Source organism: Anas acuta, chromosome 1, assembly GCF_963932015.1.
Source record: "Anas acuta chromosome 1, bAnaAcu1.1, whole genome shotgun sequence".
NCBI classification, from domain to species: domain Eukaryota; kingdom Metazoa; phylum Chordata; class Aves; order Anseriformes; family Anatidae; genus Anas; species Anas acuta.
Genome location: NC_088979.1, coordinates 161,224,063 through 161,248,772, shown reverse-complemented (window position 1 = coordinate 161,248,772; position 24,710 = coordinate 161,224,063). Strand labels below are relative to the sequence as shown.

Below are 24,710 nucleotides of genomic sequence, written 5' to 3'. Positions count from 1 at the left end.
GGTGCATAATGAAACTCGCAGAGAGGCCCTTCCTCTGTCCCACCCGTCTTGTCTCCAGGATTTGGAAAAAAAATCACTTGTAACTAGAACAAGGGCCAGACATGCTGGTAAATCTTTAGGACTACTGTTGGATGAAAAACGTAGTGGCCACAAGATGCAAAGCGCTGATCTTGCTTGAACTCACTCTAATACTCTGAATTGGTTACAAAATGTTTCGTGATCCATCCTCATGTGTCCTGCCTGGGTAGCTCAGCAGATACGGGGCGTGTGGCCGTGCTGGCTGGAGATGCCCTTGCCCGGCTCCAGCAGGTGGCAGAGCAGGAGCACCAAAACGGAGGTGGTTCCAGGTTTCAGGTCCTCGCGTGGGCCAGGTTTCACCTGATTTCCAGGGAACACACCAAAGCGCAGCAGGAGCAGGGTGGCAGGAGAGCAGTAGACCCGAGGTCATTTGGAGTAGCACGAGAAGAACCCGCAGTCCTTCCAGCAGCCTAGCAGCCTCCCGTGCCTCACAGAACCTGCTGTCCATGCAATACAAGCAGGAGGAGATGCTCCCCACCACCACCCCAGAGTCAGGCTCCTCCGTGTGTGATGTGGGGCAGGCTGTGCGATGTGCTCAGCTGCTGCAGTTCGCCCCCCCTGTGGGTTGTGCGGGCTCCTGGAGGGTCTCAGAGGGAAGGGGAGATGCTGTGCTTTTCTTACAGGGAGCACACACCAAGCTTGGCTGTGGTGCAGCTGCAAGGGGCTCAGCGGTCGAAGCATGCCCCCAGTCCTGGCTGTGGCTCTTCCCCAATAGACCCTACCTTTTCCGGCCAAAATCTTGCCTTTCAGATCCATCTCTTGGGCCCAAAGCTGTGTGACCCAGATTGGAAGCACACTAGAAGCCTAACAGATGCTTGTTTATATTAAAGTCTTGTGTCTTCTACATGCCAGGTACAAACAGATTCTGGGGCTGGGGCTGCCAAGGCAGGCCCAGATGTGGAGCTGGCCTTTCCCCGCTCTGTGCTGTGCAGCAGAGGATGCGCAAGGAGTGGCAAGGCCATCTCAAGGAAGCCTTCCAGATCGTGGTTAGAGCTGCTTTTCAGCCCAGATTTGCTCTTTTTTTTTCTCTGTCTCTCTTTTTTTTTTTTTTTTTTTTTCCCATGTGGACAGTGACAGCAGAAAAGATGCTTTTGATGCAGCTTGAGACTCTACTCTGAAACAGATGCAATCTCATATGGCTGAACATACCTTGGCCCACCAGACTCTTCTCACAAACCAATAGCTTACCATGCTGCCAGAAACTCCCAGGTAGATCTGTCATGCTGGAAAATTTGTGTACTTTCCTCTTCTCCCTAGACCACTAAGAGAGCCAGAAAGATGGGTTGATAGACTTTTCTACCCTTTCCCCTTTGAATCAGCACACACATCCTTGCAGAAGTCACTACATCTTCTTTTGAGGTGACCTGCATTTAAAAGTTGGGCATTTAATCCTGACTCTGCCAAGGTGTCATCTGACAGAAAGCATTTTCCATCTGGCACCCAGAAGATTGGACGTAGCAAGGGGAACCAGAGCACATCCTTGCCATATAGTGGTGATGGTGGCTGCGGGGCAGGGGGAGAAGTGACTTGGACAGCTTGTGTTATCTACAAACAGCACCTTGCAATGTTATCCACCTGCTGCCTCTCTGTGTAACAAAGCTGTCCTGCACGCATCGCTGCCATCTGTCACCAGCTCTGCTGCTGGAGACCTCCTCTCCGGCTGACCCACCCAGGCAGAATTTGGCAGCCTCCATCTGAGAGGCTGCATGGCACGGGGAGAGGAGAGGAGCTGTGAGCCATAACCTGCCCAGACACCCAGCTTGCAGGCAGCGTGCCCTCACACACACTCACTGCTCTGTCCTAGTGGCTGTCTGTCTCCTGTGGCCTCCTGAAGCACCACGAGTTTGTGCCCTAGGCTGCGGGGAATGACAGTGCCCCCTTGCCCACACACACCTCACCAGAGCTGGGCAGGAGGCTCCCCAGGCAGCCGTTTCTCCCTGGCAGCTGCAGTGCAGGCAGTTAGGAAGAGGCTGGTTGAAATCAGACCAAACCGTGCCCAAAATAAAATGAGCTCAGAGAAGCTTTTTGTATTGCTGTGTAAAACAAGCTGAACGGCGCAATGGAAAAGCTTCCCTTTTAGGATGGATATATTTTGTTTTTCTTGCTGGAACATGCTGAGTCAAAGAAATGAAGTCATTTCATGGGAGCAAAATTGCAAATTTTATTGAAGTTCAAAGAAAGACTGTGATTTATTTTATATTTTATTTTATTTTATTTTATTTTATTTTATTTTATTTTATTTTATTTTATTTTATTTTATTTTATTTTATTTTATTTTATTTTATTTTATTTTATTTTTCAAGCAGGACTCCAGCGTGTGGGCTCTGCTATGTCCTCCCGGAGGCAGACCCCCCCCCAGCCCCGTGTCCCCCCACCCCCCGGGGCTGCGCCGCGCTCCGCGGAGCACCGGCGCCACCCAGCGGCCGCCCGCAGGACCCGGTGGGCGCTGAGAGCATCCTGCCCCCGAGCACCCCACAGCACCCCACAAGGTCAGGCAGGGGCAGGAGCTGCGGTGGGCTCTGCCTGGGCAGGCAGGTGGTGAGATGAAGGAAACAGCAGACACCGCTGTGTGTTGGAGACACGGTGTTCTTTTTTTGACTCCTGAATATTCCATTAGAGAAGAAGATGCCCGTTTTGTAAGCCACAGCCTTTGGTTTCTCCTCAAATACACCTGTTACTGGTTTAATGGGAGAAACTCCTCAGCCAGGTGGAGCCCCAGATGACGGCGGGAAGGCACTCAGCCCCTCCACACAAGGCCAGCCTGGCCAACCCAAATTGCAGCTCCTGCCTGCACTTCAGAAAAAAACTTTTGCAGGAAACAGTGCTCCCTGTAGCAAGTGTGGTGTTCCACTTGTCACCATAGTGAAGGCAAAGCAAACACCACTTTCCCTCGAAAAGTTGGCCAGGAGACACAGCATGTTGACTTTAAGGGAGGGCGAAGATCCCATGTAGGATGGAGCTTGGTACAGAAGGCTGAGTGTGCTGCAAGCGGGGAAAATGGACAGGACCAGTGCCACGTCCATATGGGGAACCAGGGCTCCTGGAGCGGGGCAGGGACCCCCCTCTCCCCAGGGGAGAGTTCCCATTGTTGTGTGACAGAGGGAGGGCACAGATCCAAGGATGGCAGCTGGTCACCAGCATCTCACCAACCCCAGCCTGGGCAGTGACGCTGACCAGCTGGTACCCAAGGGCTGTGCTTGTTGAGGCTGAGGGCACCTCTGCTCTGCCTACAGAGCCCCCAGGAAGCTGGAAAATATCAGCAGGGGCTGTTGGGCTTCCTTCTGTGGGGCTGCCCACTGGGAGAGCTGCCTGCAGCCCTTGGCTCACGAATAGCCTTGGTTGCTGTTTCTGGCTCCTGTACACGTGCCTTAGAGATGAAACCTCAGGACTGCATCATCACTCCTATTTATAGCCACACAAGTTCCTCCAGGGCAAAGGGATTAACTGGTTCTGGGTAAAATTAATCTGAAGAAGGCATTGCCCAGCGTCGTGCACTCAGTGTAGGCTGAGCACATACCAGGCTGCATGAGTAACGGTGAAGTCAGCAGGGTGAGGGAATTGGTTCTTCCCCTTCACATAGCACTTGTGGGGATGTATCTGTAGTACTGTGCTCAGTTTTGGCCTCTCACTGCAGCAGAAAGATTGATCAAGCTGAGTAAGTCTGGCAGGGGGACCACTGAGATATCGGGGGCTGGCTGGAGCCATCACCAGGAGAGACTGAGGGAGCTGCTCAGCCTCAGAGAAAAAAGGCAAAGGGGCATCCTGCTGCTGCTGGCTATTTAGCAGATTGGGGCTATAGAGAAGATGGAACCAGATTTTTCTTAGAGGTTCACAGTGAAAGGACAAGGGGTGACAGATACAAGCTGCAACAAGTGAAATTCTGTTTAGAAACAAGGAAAAAAAAGTCCCAATGAGTGATCAAGTCTCCATCCTTAGCGATATTCAGAGCTTACCTAGAAAAGGACCTGACACCCTGGTCTATCTCTGAAGTAAGCCCTGATAAGGGCAGAAGCTGGACTGGACCCCTCCAGAGATCCCATCTGACCCAAATGTCTGCTCAGATGCAGAGAAGAGCTGGGAATGAGGAAGAGCCTCAGAGCCACCACCTCCCTGCTAGCGTGTGAGATGGTGCTGTGAAGGGAGCTTGGGGCAGAACAAAACAGGAGGCATCCAGTGCGTGACCCACACACTGCCAGCTTTCAGAGCTCATGTTTTTCTTTCAGGCATTGCAAAACCAGTCCTTCCCTGGGGATTGTGCATGTCACTGGGGACCAGACACTCCCCTGTGCTGGGGACGGTCACCTCTGGCAGAGGAGCACCACCACTCTTGGGCCAACAGTTGCCACAACCAAGGCGTGTCCCCGGGATTTGGCTCCCCGTGGATCAGAGCTGACTGAAGAGAACTTTGCCCAGCCAGCCCCCCTCCGGCCCCCGTGAGTCATGCACAGCCTGAGTCACCTGGTGACACCCCTGAGTGTCCCATACTGAAACAGGGAGGGGAGCGGGTGGCAGCACAAGGGACACCTGAAGGAGGGAGCTAGCTGTTGCCTGTGGCAAGCCAGCGAGCACTGGGGAGGTGAAGGAGTGAGGTCCTTCCCCATGCCAGGTCCTGGCCCTGCTGGCCCTGTGCTGTGCCCCAAGGTTTTATGGCACCCCCTGCCCAGGCCAGTGGAGCCTGACAGCCCTGGCAAGGTCCTGCACCCCAGCAGTGGTGCTGCCGTTCCTCTCCCTCCTGTGACACCCTGACCTGCAGATGCCAAAAAAATAAAGCAGCTGGAGCCTCCTCCACTCACTTGTTCCTTCCAGGTCTGGCCTATCCTGCCCCACCAGTTCAGGATTTCCCTAGGGCACGTGTGTGTGACTAAGTATCTGTCTGGGCTGGCTGGCTCAGGTTGCTGTGCTGTCCTCTGCTCATTTGCAAGGAAAGAGGAAACTGCTGCTTTCCCCAAAATCCTCTCCTGAGGTTTATGGAGCCCCGGGCTGCCCGTTGTGCCTCCTGCATGGCAGCACCATCCCGCCTTCCCAGCCAGCTCCCAGTGCCACCGAGATCGGTGTTTAGTTTGGCAACTAAATCAGCCCTCACCCAAAGATACCTCAATATCGAACTGCAAGATATCTCTGTGCACATGAATATTTGTCTCATTATACAGTGTTTAAAAAAAAAAAAAAAAAAAAAAGACTGAAAGGTACTGTAAATCCATTGGGGGGGGGGAGGGGGAAAGGGAAGAGAATTTCACTCTGTGTAGAGCAGTGTGCACAGTAACAATCAATTAATCACAAAAAATGTTGTCCCCTGCATCAATGGAAGTGTGTATGATATACCTCATCCCTTCTCGTTGTGCTGCCTCTGGGACCAGGTGCATTTGGAAGGCACCTTTCAGTCTGTGCCAGTCGGTGAAGGAGTTGAGTTGTGCCTGGGATTCACGGAGGTGCAACACACATCTCTTGACTTGATTTCTCTTACTCAGATGGCATCAAGTTCTCCCCATGCTCACAGTGCCAGCAGTGGAGCAGTTTTGGAGGCAGTGTTACCTTGCCCTCACCCACCAGTGGCACTTCACTCCCATGGCTGGGAGTTGGAGAAGTTTTAAAAGCCAACACTGTAAAAGAAAACATACCTCTGTATCCCAGGGGTAGCCAGGCCCCAGTAAAACCCTTGTATTTGGGAAGAAATTGAGTTTCACAGAAACACCCAAGGGCCTCAGAAACCTGGAGTGAGGGACTCAGCTCTTATTTCTCATGTTAGCCTATTCCTTCGCAGGCCTCACTGAAGCAGGGGATGGCTCTATCTCTGTTTACCACATTTTGGGCTCTTCCTGGAACACCTTCTAGCTACGTTTAAGCCATCAGTGTCACCACACTAGCTTAAAAAGCCCATTCCTTGAAAGTTTGCTCTTGCTTCAAGCACATCCCACTTACCTTCAGCTTACAAGTCAATAATGTGTGTCATGGTTTCACCTACCCCCTTCCCAATCTGCTTACTGATATTACATGAGTATCCCCGAGTTTTTTTCTCCCATTCTTGTGGAACTGGGTAGGTTAGAGGGGAGAGAAGTAGAGGAGGGATATGTGGGAGCCTAACATACCATGGAAAAGCTAACGGTAGAGAAAGTCTCTAAACTGGGAGATTACAGCCTCATGCCACCAGGAGATGATTTTAACTATTATTATTATTATTTTGTTTTGATATTGTTTCTGCTTTCAAATAAAAATGTTACATGGGTTCAGAACATCAGAAAGATGTGTTTTTACAAACTGAATTAAATAAATACCTACACAACTATTTCCTACCCCTGATGTACCCAGCAGACACAAGCAAATGCTGCGATGAAAAGATCACATCCTTCCTCCTTCATTTGCTTGTTGTGGCTTGGGTTTAAATTTCTTCATTTCTTGTGCACTTGTAGCATTGATTCAGCTCTCTGTATTCAGGAGAAGTAGCATGGAGAAGCTCCTAACCCTCTTCTGCACCCTCAGGCAGCTGATCTCTGGTCCATAGCGACGGCTCCGAAGAAGCCAGCAACTCTTTTCTATTTGGCCCCCAAATGTAATCTCCCAGGTGGTCCACACCAAGCCATGGAGAGCTGCTGCTGTCAACCTCTCACCCCACCTGCCATTAGAGGAGCTGTGTCACCGAGGAAAAACACCAGTATCTTGTAATGAGGTTGTTCAGGTTTTTATTAATTAAATATTCCACATACAAAGTACTAAATAAATATATAGCTGTGTCAGACACCAGTGTACCACACACACAGACCTGGAGAGCTCTGTGTATTTATATGTGAAATTCCATGGAAAGCTATTTGCCAGATGCAGGCTGCAGAGTGATTCAGCTCTGCAGGCTCATTGCTCATCGCCAGGGTGCAGTCCTCGCAGCACAAGCGCAGGCACACACGTGCACACACTCGTGTTCGCTCATTCCTGGGACAAAGAGTGCCCATCCTCTGTAGCCTGGCTGCTTGGGAAATGTCGGTGTTAATGCCACAGAAACACTTGGGAGGAAGAGCTCAGAGGTGCATGGGATGGGATCCCACCGGGGTATTGCAGACAGCTGCAGAGAAGGGGTTTTGTCTGCAGGCACCCACAGGCTGGGGTGGCAGGGAGGGTCTGCGGGGCACAGCAGGCTCCCTGCGGGGCTCAGTGGTGCTCGTGGTCAGGAGTCAGAGCTAGGGGGAAGGCTGATGATAGAGGGCAAATCAGAAAATATGTCACGGTAAATATGTGTGGGTGTTTTTATGCCTTTTATTTTTCTTCATCATGTATGGTCCCTAGCTGATGGATCTAAGAGGAAAAAAAAATGATGTTTTGTATGTTTGTTTGTTTGTTTGTTTTAAATCTCTCTCTGTATCTTTCCTCCACTGATTGCTGGAGGAGAGCCAAGCAGGGCTGGGAACAGGCACAAAAGTGATAGTGGTTAGATAAGGGCACCTTGCCAGTACCTGTGATGTGCTCGCAGGTAGGTAGGAGCCAGGACATGTAGGGCTGATGCTCTTGCTCCCTCCTGTTCTCCTGTCTGACATGGGGCCCAGGCAGCCACGTGGGCTGATCTGGGGCAGAGCAGGTCCCATGCCCAGCTGATGATCTTGCTACTCCAGCCCTGCAGCATTCCTGCTGAAAATAGGCCAGGCCAGGCTCTTCCTGGTACATTTCTCTATCTGAAGAGATGAGCTCCATCCCACAGAGAATCTGGGTGAGCAAGGACAGGATTGCTAGAGCCATGTCTGAAAGTGTTCGAGGAATGAGAGGGGGCTACAAGGGTGCCTGTGGGAGAACCGAGGGAAAAGAGGGCCCCTCTCCTTATCATCAGCATTGCCAGTGGGGGTCTGAGACTATCTCTTCTGCAGGATCAGTGCGCTTGTCACCGTGTGGCCTATTCCCCGAGCCTTTGCTGATGGGTGCTCAGTCTCTTTGCTGCCTGCAGAGCTGTTACATGGGGCCTTTCCCACCAGTGTAGTCATGGTATGGGCTTGTCTGTGCCTTGGGCCGAGGGATGGAGAAATCATTCCGGGTGTCGATGGTCTGAAAAGGAAGTGAGAAGGTTTTTACTTTCAAAAAATGGGAAAAAAAGTTACGAAATAGAGTTAAAAATACAGGGGGAGGAGGAAACAGAACTGAAGGTTTCCAAAGAGTGTGACTGATGACACTGCAGAAGAAGATCCTGGCAGCACAAACCAGCTGCTGAGACATGCCTCCAGAGGACATGTGAGGACAGAAGGCGAGCTACTAGTCCTGGCCAGGCCATGAGCTGAAGGAGGACTGGTGAACACACACTGACTGCAGCATGCAGGCTGACACTCTGGGCCTGCACTACCAACTCGTGGTGTTGGCTGGTGGGAATATATTCAGGTCATGGGACGGGAAAAGGAACAGTCTACTGAGGAATGGGCACAGACTATTGCAGGAACTGTGCTCAAAGAGAGGACTTCTTATGTGATATCACATCAAGAATTATAGAAAACCACAACCTGAGATTTTGCCTCGGCTCCCTCTTGCCTTCCATGGTCACAGGCAAACCCTCCTCCCAGCCACAGGCACCTCTACAAGCACACATCCTGGCATCACCTAGCTCCATGGGAAGCATCCACCTGCCTCTGCAGAGACTACTATGTGCCCATCTGGCTTTGACCCTTCTCCTCCCCTTCCAGTCAGTCCCTGGACTGCGGCCTACATCTGGTGAAATGGGTAAAAAGAGGTGTGAACTTACCTTCAGCTGAAAATGAGAAGAGTACGGGGAGTAGCTGGGGTCTTCCCCGTCTCCTGAGTCACAAGACAAAAAGGGGGAAAAGTTAGTGAGTTAGTGTCACTTGGTAGCTCAGAAATACCACACCAAGGGAGACTTAAGAGCCTGCAACTATGTTAACAACTGATTTTAGTTTGACGAAACTCAATGCAACACTCATGCAGGAATGCATTAAAATCCATGGCTCAGTTTCTTGTTAAACATTTCTTTATAAAAGCAGCACTGAATGGTATTGCAAATAATAGTACATTTCTAAGGTGGCCTTGGAGTTTAGACCACCTCCTGTTGTCTCCTCCTCTCTGCCCAAAACCCTACAAAGGACATTCACAAAACCCCCTCTGCAGTACTCCCTGAGAGAGCACATCCTTTCTCTGCTATTCTTTGACAAACCAGGAGGTCTGACTGCAAGGGACAAACGTGATCTCAACAGCAGATCACTGGGATCTGCTGACAATCATACTATTCACAAGGAGTGCAGTCACACCTTCCCTCCATAGCTTTGGAAGGTCTCAACTGATAAAATGTTTTGCTTTGTCCCAGTAGGAATGAGACTTAGACAGCAAAGTAAGACCTCCTCGCCTCCTTTTTGGATGAGGGATTTTATTTTTAAATGGATAATGGGTACAAGATCTGAACTGGAAGACAAAATATCCTAGGTATAACTTGGAGAGGTCCCAGGTGCAGAAGCATTGCTAAGAGACAAACAAAAAACTGTCCTGATTTTTTACCTGGACTTTCCAGACATAATAGAGTCATAGGGAATTACCTCTCAATCTGACACACCAGGACACTCAGTCACTCCTCCTACACATCTGTGGTTTCTGCTTTGGTCCTTACTCTTTTCCCTGGTCTGTCTGGAGATCCATTTCCATTTGCATTTCTTCATCAGTCTGAAACTTTCCTACCTCTAAATTATTCATCACCTTCAAGTCTTGTCTTGTAGCCCTCCTACATTTTTTAACTGCACATGCAGTGGTGCATGCATGCTTAGGGCTGGGGGAGAGTGCAGTCAATCAATTCATCATACCTCGCACAATTTCATCTTGGGTGTAGGCACGGTTGTCCACTCCAGTAGTCTGCTTTATCAATGTGGGCTGGCAGAAGTCATTTTCTGGAGGGTAGTCCTCCAGCTTCACAGGGGCAGTGAGGAAGCAGATTTCAGGGATGATATACATTATCAAGAAGATCCATCCATTGGACACCAGAGCAATGGCCACAACAGGATCATCCCATTCAGGGTTATTTAAAATTTGGTTGCCTTTTGTGAGCATAGTGATCCACACAACCCAAATGGCAATGGAGAACAGGACAGTGACAAAGATGTGTGCCCCGTGTCTCTTCCAGCCCTTGTATGGCCCACAGAATGTGAACATGGACATCAGGAAGGTCAAAGCCATCAGGAAGAGCACGTAGATTAGAAGCATGACAAAGTCCTTGTTGGCCTTCTCTGAAGACATATTCAGAAAATCATTTCTGTAATTTACTAGCTGGGTGACTAGGTACTCAATGTTGATCACAATTTGCACGAGGGCAAAGGAAACAATGAGTAGCAGCAACACCAGCCAGGAGAAGGACTTTTTTCCTCTCACTAGTTTGATGAGGTTGAAGGCATGGGTGAGAAGGCAGGAGAAGCAGAGTGCAAAGAGGACTCCAAATAGGAAGAAGCGAGGGGGGCGAGTATTGTTATTGCTTGTAATGATGAAGGCAAAAGTGAGACCAAAAATGCCGAGTGTTCCTAAGAGAAAGAAGAAGTAAATGGAGATCATGTGCCTCTTGTTGTTGTCTTGGACTTTACAGATGAGGAAGAAGAGGGAGCAAATGAGGAAAATGGTGACGAGGACTCCTGCTGTAGCCAGTGACTCCAGGACAATCCCCCAGGCCTTATCCATGTCACAGAGCAGGTAGTAGTCAGAATGGATGCTGCCGCAGCCTCGGGGAGGTGACGTCGTCATCCTGGTGCCTTCTTGAACAACCCCACTGGGAAATGTTTCCTCGGAGCTGTAGAAAGAGAAAAGTCAGAGGCTATTGCATCAACCTCCTGGGTGCTGCAGCACCGGGGAAGGAGAGGACAGATGTTCAACCCCACCTCACCAGGAAAGGACACCACAGTGCTAAGGATGTAGGGCTGTGGCAGCAGAGTTGTCCCCTTGTTTGGCACTGGCTCTCTGTCATGGGCAAGCCAAGTCCCTTAGCAGGAGCCAATTCACCTTACAAGTCCTCTGCACTTTGCACAAGGTTGTGCAATGCTGCAGGAGTGTGGGCAGCAGGAGGAAGGTGAGGTCCTTTTGCAGGTGTTAGCCCGGTGCCCTGTGGCACTGAGACTGAGCTGCCTTGTCACTTTTGTCCCAGGTGATACAAGAGCAGGTGTTAATCATGATACAGTTTACACTCTTTTGACAAGTTCAAACAACGTCAGTACCCAGTACTAGTGAGATCCAAAGATGAGCAATACAGAACAGGAAACTCTCCCTGGTTGGTTTCCCTCTGTTACTTTCTCTGAAACACTTGTGGCTTTTGTTTATGGGTATGAGTGAAAGAAAGCTTTAACTGCCTTTTATCCTGCAGATAACTAACTTGGATGCCTCCAGCACAATCCTTCTCAGTGCAATTTAAATGGCAAATAAAGGAAAATATTGGGGTTGTTCTGCCTGAGAAGAGAAGGCTCCAGGGAGATTTTACAGCAGTCTTCCACTACCTAAAAGGGGCCTACAGGAAATCTGGGGAGGGGCTCTTCTATCAGGGAGTGCAGTGATATGACAAGGGGTAATGGCTCTAAACTAAAAGAGAGTACATTTAGATTAGATATTCAGAAGTTCTTTACTACATGGATGATGAGGCACTGGCACATGTTTCCCAGAGCTGTGGATGTCCCATCCCTGGCATTGTTCAAAGCCAGACTGGATAGGGCTTTGGGCAACCCAGTATGTCAAGAGGTGTCTCTGCCCATGGCAAGGGGGGTGGAATTAGATGGTCTTTAAGGTCCCTTCCAACACAAACCATTTAGTGACTCTGTGACTCTATGATTCTATGAAACCAACCATGAACCCCAAGCTCACAGTCTTCCGTCTTCAGGGTAGTGCAGCAATAAGAACTATTCCAAATATCTCATCCCCCTCCCCAGATTATTGCCTTGTGTAGCTAGAAGCCTGACATGTCAGAGCTAATATTGTCATGGCATGAGAAGTAACCAACAAGTTACTGCTCGAGGAGTCCATGAGTCAAGGGTACGCACGGTCTTCCAACACACCTAGCGTGCTCCTGCTGTCTCATCACGAAGAGTTAGTTCAGTGCTGGTTGACTAAGCCTGGCTTAAGCCTGTCTCGCCTGGGGATCAAAGGGCTGTTTAGGTGAGCTCTGCCTGTCGCCACGGGGAATTAAGTTGCCTACTTCTTTGTGAGCCTGAAGCATGTGGAGAAACCACTGCAAGAGGACGTTGGACACTTTATTGCCCATTATGCAGGCACTGAGTGAACTTAGATCCCAGTGGCAGGTAGTGCTTTGCAGGTGCAAATTGTTCAGTTAGATCTAGTCTTTAAAATCTCTCAAAACAGGAGTTTAGACACAATAGCAGCATGAAACATGGGAAAATCTGGCCTTAATGGTGACCTACACTGGAAAGCCAAGGTCTTTCTTTTCTGATATATCAACAAAAAAAAGTTGATCTTGCAAAATTTAGTGTTTAGTTCTTGCTGTACCATTTACCTTGATTTCCCCCCTCCAAAACAACATACTGCAATTACAAGGTTAGTGTTAAGACACATTCTGGGGAGAGGAGGTTGAATCTTCAATAAATGGCAGCTGACCTAATCAAGGGATAAATGTAGGGGGAAAACGTCACTGAATCACTCCCAGCCCCACATACACCTCAATGTTGCCTGATTAGAAATGGTGAAATATATTTCCAGCTTTTAACCTCACTCTGTTAAAGGAGATGTGCAGCTCTTCAAAAAGCTGGCTACAATAAAATGCAAAGTATGCGGGAGCTCTGAAATCTTGTGGAGAGAATGACGTTGGTGAATAATGCATGCAAAAGTTTTTGCAAATCATTATTCACAACATTATGGGGATTTACAGTAACTTCTACAAATAGCTGAGTTTCACAAATCTTGACATTTGTGAAAAATGAATAATGAACCTTTTTGAAAAACTAGAGAGCAAATGATACAATTTTATCCACATAAAGTTATTGTTGATCAGATCGGTTTGTCTATTCCCGGCTCTGGCAGGTCCAGACCAATGCTGGCTCTCGGGGCAGGTGGAGAGCCCAGAGAGCCAACAAGACCCTGGGGCAGCACAGAGCGCACACCTAGCTGTGGGACCTCTCCGATGCTTACTGCAAGTGGTGCTTGCCACACCACCAGCTGTTTGTTCCAGGCACTTGGAACAAACAGGGTGTAGAAAACATTCCCGTCTTGGAGAACTGGGCCACTTACTTTTATTTTTACTCCTTTTTCTTTTTTTTTCCCAGGATGGATGTCATACAAGGTACGAAGAGTCTCTGCCCTGTCTCCCTCTCCCCAGAAGCTGAGCCTGCCCATTTGGCACCTATGTAAATCTCTGGGATTTCCAGGGGCTCTGCAGTCTATGCAAGGAAGCCCGTGCTGCGGTAACTTCACTACTGCTGTGTCTGCATCACAGCTCACCCCAAACCGTGGTCCTCACTGTAGTGCTGAGTCTTCTCCCTCCAGCCTGAGCCTGCTCTCTCATTGTGCTTAAAATATGCCCATCCAGCCACAAATTTCAAATTACATCCCAGCAAAGTCTGTTGTAACTCCTCCAGTCCCAGCTGGCAGCCCCAGGTTAGAGTCAGGGGTGGGAGGCAGTCTCTGTTTGCCATGGCACCCCATGCACCCTCCTCTCCCATCCCTATATCCATGGTCCTGCACACCATCCCACCCCGCGCGCACAGCGTGGGTCCGCTCTGGATCCTGTAGGTCATTGCCTGGAATTACCTTTGTGTGTCCTGCCCGGAGAAGGCAGCAGAGAGACTTCAGCTGGAAGAGGCCACCTCCCAGCACACCAGTAACACAGTCACCTCCTCTCCTGTGACCCCAGCGGAGCAGCAGCCCTGTGCTTAAGCTTCCTGAGAGCTTTAAAAGCTGGAAGGCTGTGGAGGTGTGGCTGAGCACACCTATTCCAGTTCCACTACCTCTCCGACGCTGCTATGAAAATACGGTCCCCGTGCCAGGAAATGAAGTCTGGGCTCCTGACGTCAGCGGGGCAGTCACCCCTGCGGCAGGGTGGGGATGGAGCCTGTCCCAGCCCAGGGTCTGGGCCGAATGCTGCTCAGCCAAGCGTCTGATAAGGCACTCCTCTGTCTGGCTCCTGGCACCTGTAGGGGAGGGTCGTGGCTATGAACTGAAGCGTGTCCCCTATCTGCTCCAAGCCAGATAACTGCTTGTGAGGTGGACATGGAGGAAGTCTCGGGATGCAAATGGCCCCATAGCACCTGGAGGAAGAGCAGCTGCAAGCCTGGCTCCAGAGACAGTTTCCCTGGGCTCTTGCTGGGATCTGCATCCATGAGTGGGGACATGTCCTGCTGTCTTTCCTCTTATCACTTCCATGGGTGCCAGAGAGAGCCGTGTGCTGCTTCCCAAGGGCAGCTTGCCTTTCCCGGGGCCTCGCTCTGCCCAGCCCTGCTCTCTGGCAGCGCAGGCACTGAGTCATGTTGCCCAAAGTGCTGGCCCAAATGGTGAAGGCAATGACGAATTCCCCCTTGCCCCACATTGTGCCTCTGGCCTGACACGCCTATCAGCACAAATCCATTCAAAGCCGGGGGGGGGGGGTATCTTCAATGGGTTCGTGACTTCATCTATTGCTTCAAAAGTTACTCACTGGGAGTATTTTATTATTATGATTAAAGAAATGACATTTGGGCCCATCCACACCAAGCCCCTAAGTCTGGAAATCCCTCCCACCCCATGAAGGACGTGATCCTTCCCAGCACTGTAGGAGTGGCTGCAAATGCCTGTGCTGAGGTCTGGCTACCAGTGGCTACCTCACCTCTTATTCTGGAGCCCCTGGTTTATTTAATTTGGATATTGCACATAGAGATAGTCACAAAACATGTACAAATGTGTTTTTCTGAGTCTTCTTTTTGCATGCTCTCTAGAAGTAGATGGGGGACTACAAGGACACCTGGCTCCTAGAGTGAAGGGCAACTCTCGGAGCAGCTGCTGTGGGGTGGGCTGCTCCTCGTGGCCTTCCTGCTCTCATTTCACTGGAAAAAGCTGAGGCTTCTCAGGAAAGAGCATAGCAGGTTTCTTTATATAAAATTAATCTTAACTTGAAAGTAGCTCCCAGGCTCAGTGGGCCAGCCAAGAAGGAGGCAGTTGTGAAAAATGAGAGGAAGAAAGAAGAGGGTGATGGAAAAGGGTTTAGCTCTGGCTCAGTGGGACCCAGCTGGTCTAGGAAGAAATCCCTAGAAGCTTTCAAAGGTCACCGGTCACTTGCCAGCCCATTTGCATCTTGTCAGAGCATATTATGGATTGTCAGCTACTTTGCTACGTTTACACAGACACACAAAACCCCATGGAAGTCAGCACGTCAAATTATATCAGGTTTGTGGGGAAAAAATGAAGAAAAGATAAGAAGATTAACACTGACATTTTCCAGAATGCCTGAGAAATCCTTGTGAGTCAGTCATCAAACACACTCTGTACTTTCAAGATACTAACTAATACATAGAGCTGGATTTTTATAAAATATCCCAAGTGACCAAGGAGTTCAAGGGCTGCTGAACTGTGGTAGAGTGAGAAGTGGTGGCCCACGGCCCTCATGCTGTGCTGAGGAGGGTGGAGAAGTGTCACCGGTCTATATGAGAGCTTGTAAATGGCATGATGCTCACACTGGAAAGGTGAGGTGACTGTCACCTCACTTTAGGGATGGGATGCAACTTGCAGATAGAGGCACTTAAATTTAGATGTTTATGGGTTATTACCTAATTGTGAGCTGGGTGTCTCAGAACTCATTTGAGATGCCACAGGGTATATATATCCAGTGGCTGCTCCAGGAGCACATGTGTTTCCCATACCTCCTGTATCAGATCTGGCAGCTCTGTGCAGATGTTTTAGATATCCTAAGGCATCTCAAATCACCTTCGTAAGAGCAAATTTTTCCACTGAGTACCGACATTCCACCAACTATTTCAGGGCTGAGATGTCTGGCTTATAGGAAGGCAGCTGGGTGTTCACCATATGGGCTTCATTCTGGTGCATCAACACCAAATACATGTATGTCAAAGTACTGTAGAGTAACTGAGTCACCAGCATGGGGCTGGCATATGGGACACAAGAGCTGTAGGAAGCTACACTTCTGGAGCAGCTGCTGACACTGGATAACCCAGGGGATCTCAGATGGCAATAGTGTGTAGTCAACTGAATTGAGTCCTGGGTGTCTACAGAGTAGACATCTTCATGTCAGCCAGTTGTCCAGATTGCCACTGCAGCTGGTGAAGAAAAAGAAACATCTCCAGTGGAGCTTCAGTTGATCTGCTCTGGATGAACCAAATCACACCTAAGATGTACTCTTTTCCCTTCATAAGAGAGAAAGTGAGATAAGATGTAAGGCAATTAATTCAGATACACATCTTTATACTTGCCAGCTGAGTTGCATACCAAGCCTCCAAAATCATTGCAACACAAGACAGTAGCAAAAAACTGGTGATGTTGGCAGGTCCCTTGGATTGGGAGGCTGTTGGTAGCAAACTAGCTTGCTTTGGCCATAGCATGGCCCTGGAAAGCTAAACTGGCTGCTGGTGAATGGGAGGGAGCGGCAGCTGGGTTATCCCTCTGTGTTGGCTCTACTCTTTTCCCCTTCTCTGGTCCTGAGGTGCCAATGCTTGGTGCTGCCCACAGTGCCCTGGAGTCCAGGGCCAACCCTGCTCCACCAGCTTCAGCATGGAGCCATCTATCAAGGGTGAAGCACTGCAGCCCGTCTCATCACAGATAGGTCTGGAGGAGAGAGTGTGCCAAGGACGTTCAGGGAGTGAGTTCGTAACTTCTATAAAAAGAGGTAATAAAGCAATTAGACCCATGGGGAGAGACAGTGCTTAGTGCCCTGTAATGAATGTCTAAACAATGTGTATTTTTGGTCAATGATATTCGCTGAATTGTGAATATGTTTGTGTCATTCCTTCTCTTAGTTACCTGTGCAGTATGTTGACAACACAAGAGCAGACTTTCTCCTTGAAAACTCCCCCTGCCAGCACTTATCTCCTTCATACTGAGCTAACATTGCAGCAGCCTCCACCCTGTCCTGCCCCTTTCATTTCCTGCGGTCTTGAATCAGATCAGATACAAACATTACAACACCCTTGGAAATAGTCATGGGGCAGGGGACTAGCCCAGAGGTGACAGACCTCCAGCACAGGCAGCCAGCTTGGAGCACTCTGCCATAGTCAGGGGTGAAGACGAGGGCAGGGGCTATCATTTCTGGGTGCCACCACCCTGTAACACTGGACTTTGTGTTGGGGGTCCCATCCCTGAAGCCCCTCTGCTTTGGCTCAGAAAGCACGTGTCCAAGGATTACCAAAAACGCTACCTGAGTCAAGTGCTTTTCGTTTGGAAATGAAATACATGACGCCAAGAAGTGAATGTTTTCTAAAAAAAAAAAAAAAAAAACCCTCATAGCAGTGTGCTTCAGAGCTGTTGCTTGTCTCTGCAGCCATCAGCTCTTCCAAACTGCATGTGTCCTGCTTACCATTTTCAGTTTCACTAACAAAATAAACATTTCCAGTATGTAACAGTGGTGTGTTACTTTGCCAGGAAGTGCTGGTTGACACTTCCTTCATTAAATTAATAGGTTTGGTCAACCTCTCTGTATTCCTGGCTCCTAAATGCCCAGATTCCTAGTACAGAGGGTTCATTTTCTGGGAGGGGGGAGATTTGGACAGGAGAGCAAGGAGATTTGTTAAAATATTCAGACCACTGCTACTGAGTATGTATTACAAACAGAGACTTTCAATTCTGTGAATGATCTGCCAGAACATCCCTAATTGGTGAGAAGACCTTACTTCTGGAAATATGATAGAAATAGACTGTCTACTCCTCCACCAGGAACAAAATATTCTGTTGTGCTGCAAATGAGATTGCTTCCTTATGCAATCCCAGGTACGGCTACCTTTGTACCTGGAAACCCAGGGGTTGGCTCCTGAAGCACCCACCTAAACTGTCCTGACTTTATGCCTTAGACTTGCTCCTAGGCCAACTCACATTATTTTTCATACACCATAAGTGCAGAATCCTTAACAAGAACAGGAAGAAAGAAGAGGAAAACAACTATGAGCATCTGTGGCTGGGATCACTTTGGCTAGGAAGAGCCTTCTCATGAAACGGGACTGGTGCCCTTGAAGGCTGTGAGAAAATTCAATGAAAAATAGATTTAGCAATTCCTTTTGGACTTCCAAGTATATGCTGATAAGTGCTTCACTGATCACAACCAAGTCATTCCTTCAGATGTAGTTTTCTGGAGATATCCTGTACCCACCACCTGGGGAGCTAATAGGGTTCCAGTCCTTTTTGGCATTAACATCATCCACTTCTGTGCTGATGCTGTGTGTCCCTAAAGCAGAAAGTTGCACTGGTGAGTCATGTATGTAGACACATACTTGGGAAGAAGCGTGCAACTTTCAGGAAACAGGGGATCTGAAAACATACCAACCAGTGGGGATGTGACCTGACACCCCTGGAAAGCAAGACATGCCAAATTTGAATCAGAAGAACCTACATTTCTAGGAGAGAGAAAAGGATGATCCCAAGGCTGGGCAAATGATTTAGGAGGGAGGGGATGTCTGGCTGCATCTTTAACTGGTGAAGCCTGGCAAAGAAACTATCTGCAACTGCACCAGAAGAAGTTGGCTTTTGCTTTCCCTTGTGCCAGTCCTTCTCATCTGGGTACCCTGCCTGGCCTCTAACAGGATTCCCTTTGATATTCCTTGCCCACTGGAGTTTGGCTAGTTTTCCTTTTTCACTCCTTGCTGGGGGTTGAGGTGGCTGGCTGAGATGCTCACTGGCAGATGCTCAGACCATCTCTTTGGACAGGTGGCTGTTGGCAATAGATTTTCCAAGACATACTTTCTGCCCTGGAGCATGATGCTGATCTCATCTGATAGCTGTGGCTCAGATAAGAGGCTCTGCAGAGGGCTGTTTTTGCACAAGAAACATTCCTGAGACCTCCAACCTCCGAGTATCACCAGTGACATTAAGCTCACTAAGAGCCATAGCAATACTCATTTCATGCATGCCTGCTGCATCTAGTGGTTAAACAGCATTGAAATCTATGACATAATGATACACATTCAAATAGCTGCACTTAGGGAAAATGAGGAGGAAACAGTGCCCTATTGTATCTGTTTAACCAAGGCAGAAATTTAAGTGGGTGTGCCTAAACTGCCTGAGAGCATTCCGGCCCCAGCCTCTTGCTTCTGTAAGATGATGCCTCTCACTGTAGTTTCTATCCAATCTGGGTGGGCATTTACCCGCACACGAACACACATTCTTGCTCGCAGGCACGCACACGTAGCAGCCTGGCCGCACCCAGTCCCACGCCACCTGCATCTCCCCTGCCTCTGCTATTGCAATAGGTATTAAAACTAGACAAAAATGTAGGATTTGCAAGGTGCGTTGGTGAAGGCAGGAGCCAGAGAGTATAAGAGAGAGAGGACAAGTGCAAGCCACTAGCACCACTGAAAAGATTTTCCCCTAAAAACTCATTGCAGGTTGTTCTGCCCATGCTCCATTGTGACAGGACCTCTTCCCTTGCTTTCCAAAGTTGGATATGAAAAATCTACACTCTTTAAATGCTATTTGGTTCAGTGTCTGCACTTTATAAGATGGAGCACTTAAAGGCCACAGATTTGAATCCTAGCCAGGGAGATTAAGTACTTGAGAACTGAAGCTGAGGCCGTAATGTAATCCATTTCATTATTTTCCCTTTAATTCTATCGTAATAGAGAGTGGAGATCTCAAGGGGAGAGCTGACTGGAAAGTGCAGTCTATATATAAAATTTCCACTCTTACTGTATTAATCTTTCCAACAAATGCGAAAGAAAAATAACTCAGCATATGCAGCCTTACACATGGAGTCACACACATAGAGAATGAACACACGCACTCTTTCTCACTCCTTTAACCAAAAAACCATCCTTCCATTGAAAGTTCAAAAATGGAAATTTCCACTGGTGATTCAGAACAGCTGGCAGGACTTTTAAGTCTCCTCTTTTACTGCTGGGATTGATTTCTCTGATTCACCCCAGGCTTTCATTTAAGATAAGATTGTAGGGCTGCCAACATTTGAGCCAGGTGCCTTCCTCTTCTCTTGCTCGGTGGTCACAAAAGACATTGCAAACTTACTGCGTGTACGAAGATTGAAATAACATGCAATGCTGGGTTAGGAAAGAGCATTACGCTGTTAAACATCAACTAGAAACTTGTGCTTTCCAGGAACATCCAGTCTGGATGCTGTGCCCGGGACTGGGTGGAGGCGAAGGAAAAGAGAAAAGGGGTGTCTGAACTAGACAGAACACAAAGTTGATTGCCAAATTTCTGGCATTACTTACGTTTCCTCCAACCTTCTTGACAGCCCAGGAGCTCCTCTAAGCTAGGTGGAAGAATGTCAGTGTGCTGCCATTTTTAGTAGTCAAACTGAGAGAACTTGGCAGGAAGAAGTCAGGTTTGCAAAGCTTCTGGCTTGTGGTACGGAGAGAAAAAGAGCACGTGCCAGTGGATTTTGGTCCAAATTGGACCAATAACCTCAGCTAAGGAGCACCTTTTAAGCTAAAATTTGGCCCTGCTCCATTCCTCTCCCCTCACTCACTCTCACCCTTCCTCTAGGTGGGATGGGCCAACAAACTGTCCCTGGAGAGCTCCTGGGCTCTCCAGACCCAGCAGCCCTGGGATGCTTTGCTTGGTAAACAAAGTTACACACAGTCCCAGTAACAGCCATGCCCCAGGGAAGTGTTTAATGAAGGTTTAGTTGCCAATTAACCTCCTTAAAAATGCAAACACAGCTTCAGCTAATGATATCAGCAATCCAGCAATGCATCAGAGAGATGATACTGCCCTTGGCGTGTGCATGCTTTCCCATGGCAAATGGAAGCTGCAATCTCCCCATAGCAGGTTCTGCTCCTTTTCCACAGTTGTTGCATTGGCTGATCATCTCTTCCTTGTTCATTATTAACAAACTGCTACAACAGACATTTATTTGCAGTAATATTTGCAGTAATGGAAAAAAAAACCTGACTGGTGTAGGAGCAGCTCTGCTGAAAAGGCTGTGAAGTGCTTTTCCAGGAATCCCTGGCCACATGTAAGACCTCACCCCAGGGTAAAACCTAGCCACTGTTGGGCATCAGACAGTGCCACCGCATTTTAGGGAGCAAGTAATAACCCACCTCTGGGACCTGCAGGGAGGTTCACATAATCACACAGAAAAATTATTGCCTTTGTGATTACATTCTTCGAAGGCTAAGGGAATTGCTACACATTTTGGCTCTGACCTTCTCTTTGGCACATGACACATCATACCGCATGTGGGATAAGCTAAGATATATTCCTGAAAAAAGTCTATGCTGTAATGGAATGAAGGAATTCCACTTATGCTATGGATCTGAGCAAAATTATTGCTGATCCCCAAGTTACAGAGCCAGTATGTATGTAGGGGAAGAAGTTACCATGAGATTTTACATTACATGGGATTAGAGTCTGGATGTTATTCTGGATTGGGTCAACAGATGTCTTCATCAACAGCCCTATGACTTCTCATGCTAGGCTTTCATAGCCTAAATAGCTTTTCCAGCTCTAAGGAACCAGCCTCAACACAATCAGCCAGCTTACAGTTAGGTTTCCTTGAACCAGAACTGAACTCACACAGTGAATCTGAAGTTGTGGTGAACTCAAACAGCACTAAACCAGCTTCAGCTCTTACCTGACACCCCAACTATGAACTCAATCCAACCTATAATGATTCACCTGTCTGACCAGCACTGTGTTTTTACTAGAGGTAAAGGCAAAGGAAAGCGACAATCTGTGTGTGATCCTGCCAAACAAAACACACATTCTGGATTTATTAAATGACAGTCTGGCTTCTTTAACAAACACAGCATCTGTTGCCATCCTGTTTCTAATTAAAAAATGTTTGCTGTTACATAACAGTTAATCCCCAATCTCCAAAGTGGTTAATCTAGATGTACACATAGTTAAAACCTTTGCCAGCCAATTGAAATCTGGTTTTCCTAACCACTGATGTATTATTGTGAACCAGAGAAACAGGGCTGTTGAGTGTTACTGGTTAGGACGTATCCTGATCTTCCACAACAGCAGAAAAATTTGATAGATTTGCCCTCTATCTAACCATCATTTTCTTTACTCACCAATCAGATTTAAGACTAATCCAAGTTGCTGAATACAAATTAACCACCACTTCCTAACAAGCAGTCCTATATTATCAAGCAATGAGAGACTGGTCCTGCAGGCCCAGCAGGGTCTCCACCGCCTTGTTTAATTTACCTCATTGCTTTGCATCTTCTCGAGCACCTATGAACACAGACCCCAGCCTGTCCCTGACTGGATAAGATAGTCCTGCAGTTGTGCAGTGGAGGGACCTCCACCTGCACAGGGCTGCAGTAGTTTCCTCTAGCAAGAGGCTTCAAAGCACAAATGTCTCCTAAAATGCCATCAATACAGGGAGAGCCACACAGGAATTGCTGAGGCAGCTGACATCTCCCCTTGCCCTGGAAAACACAAGGCAGGCAGAGCTGGAGGCAAAAGGGCCAGGCAGGCACCTGCCCACTGCCAAGAAGAATAGCCCACAGGACCGTATCATGGTGAGATGTGAGCAGCAAAGCAGAGAACCATCTCTTGGGCAGCTTAGGGACCTGCTTGCAGGCTGATCAGATGGGCAAGGCGAGCAGGGAAGAGTGCAGGAGCTACTTTAGAAAGGGGTATGCATGCGTGAGACTGTCTTGGTGAAAGCAGGAAGTCAGACATGTAAGAATGGGTAAGGAGGAGATGAGAGGTCCCAAAAATGCACCGAATAATGGACGCTTAATAAGGCACCATGTTCTGGGGCATGCTGAGCACAAGGAAACCCTGCTCAGGAGGCATAGCAGCAGGGTTCAGCAGGCCTGAGCCATCTGAATTTGGGTGCTGGTTAATTACACAAAAGGAGGCCTCGGCTGACACTTCAGAAATAATCAGTCTATGCAAAGAGGCCTGAAGGCAGGAAGAGAGGCAGCACCCAGGGACTCAGGGGCAGAGGGGCTCCCCTACCCTAGGCCATGCAGAGAGATTCCTCCACGCTGGCAGAGGTGTCTCCCAGCTCTGCTCCCCTGCAGCTGGCACTGCCCCAGCATTGCAGTCACCAAATGCTTCCAAAGGTCAGTGGAGTCCCTGGTTCAGCTTTATCTGATCAGATGATGGGAGAGGACTAAGCAGTGATGCAATCCGGCAGACAATGCAGAAAATCAGAGCTTGCCTATTTCTGCTTGTCTGGGCAGAGATTTCGCTGAGGTGCCAAGCAGGCAGGATAACCTGCTCAGAGGGGGCAGTCCTGTCTTCCACCTCAGGGCCCAGCCCGTTGCCCATCTCAATCACAGAGAACACTTCCAAGCTGAAGGTGAAGGTGGACCTGGGGCCGTGCACAATTTCACAGGATGTTTCTTTCAATCCAAGATTAATTTTAAGGCTCAACATGGCTTCTGGAGCAGTTACCTCGCTTCAGCAAAGCAGGCAGAAGATGACACATTTGTCCTGTCATGGTGAAGGTCAGTGAGACAAGCGTCCAGATCCTGGGAGACAGATCGCTTCAAGGCAGGGTCACCTAGCCATGGTTGGCTTCAGATCTCTGCTTGTCAAAGGTTGTTTAAAACCCCTTCTGGGGCTTTAAAGCTTTAAAGCCCAATACTCTGCATTTTTTAAAACTTGCATTTTCACCTAAACTTTTCTTGAAAATTGGAAAAGTGACTCCAAGATTCCTGGTCAATACTAAAGTAATCCTCGTGAAAGGGTGTGGAGAGCCTTAGACAAAGACACATATAGATGACAAGTCTATCTAGTGGAAAATTGCCCAAAGATCTGCAGAATCTCTAAGAGGCTTTTTGAGACCTGGAACTGCAGGAAAAGAAAACTGATTCTGTCTAGGCTCTGTCAAAGGGGTCTGTTAGGGTATCTGCTTTCTATTGTTGATTGTGTTTGGGGATGACTAGTCCTTAACAACCATATAGAGCCTCTAGCATGCACCAAGATAAAAGGTTTAACACACCTGCATGTATGCACATGAACAGAAGGAACAGGAAATCAGTCACTAGTAGCAAATTTATCATTCCTTACTTTTTGTTACATTAAGTAAAACCGAACAACTCTCTACACTTTCTCTGCAAGGCTTGCTCCATGGGTATTGCACTCGCCTTCCATTGCTACTCCACAGAAGTTATTTTTATGACACCAACTTTTATTATGCAAAAGACCTTTTTCTATGTTAAAGCCAACAGATTTCATTCGTAAGCCCTGGTTCATGGGATGAATCAGAAGAACAAGGAAAACACACAAGAATAATTTCCTTCTGGAAAGCCAACATAACTGAAGCAATTCAAAGTTATCATGCAACCCTCCCTCTACCTCACATGGAAGACTTGCAGAGCAACTTTTGATATTTGCTTTTCTTTACACAGAGACGTGTTTGTATTTTATATATTTTAAGAAAAATATATAAAAAGGAAGAAGTGTTGGACAGAAGAAATAGATTCTGTGAGAGGCATGTCAACTTTTTCTGCCTTTGCTAGGATTTGAATGGAAGACAAAGCATTTCCCCCCTTTCACACAGAAAGCCCACATTGCATCTTCCGTCCTCAGGAACCTTCACAGAAATACCAAACCAAATGCATAATGAAAGGCAGACA

General features: G+C 48.1%; 1 protein-coding gene across 1 annotated transcript; it reads right to left on the bottom strand.

The window, feature by feature from the left end:
* Window positions 1-6,722: 6,722 nt before the first annotated feature.
* On the bottom strand, window positions 6,723-13,983 carry LOC137849399 (retinoic acid-induced protein 3-like). The gene is made up of 4 exons (XM_068668966.1): window positions 13,771-13,983; window positions 9,846-10,816; window positions 8,783-8,835; window positions 6,723-8,097 (listed from the first exon to the last, which is right to left on the bottom strand). Exons 2-4 carry the CDS (start codon window positions 10,768-10,770, stop codon window positions 8,005-8,007), a joined length of 1,071 nt encoding a protein of 356 aa, XP_068525067.1. The 5' UTR covers window positions 10,771-10,816; window positions 13,771-13,983; the 3' UTR covers window positions 6,723-8,004.
* Window positions 13,984-24,710: the final 10,727 nt, after the last annotated feature.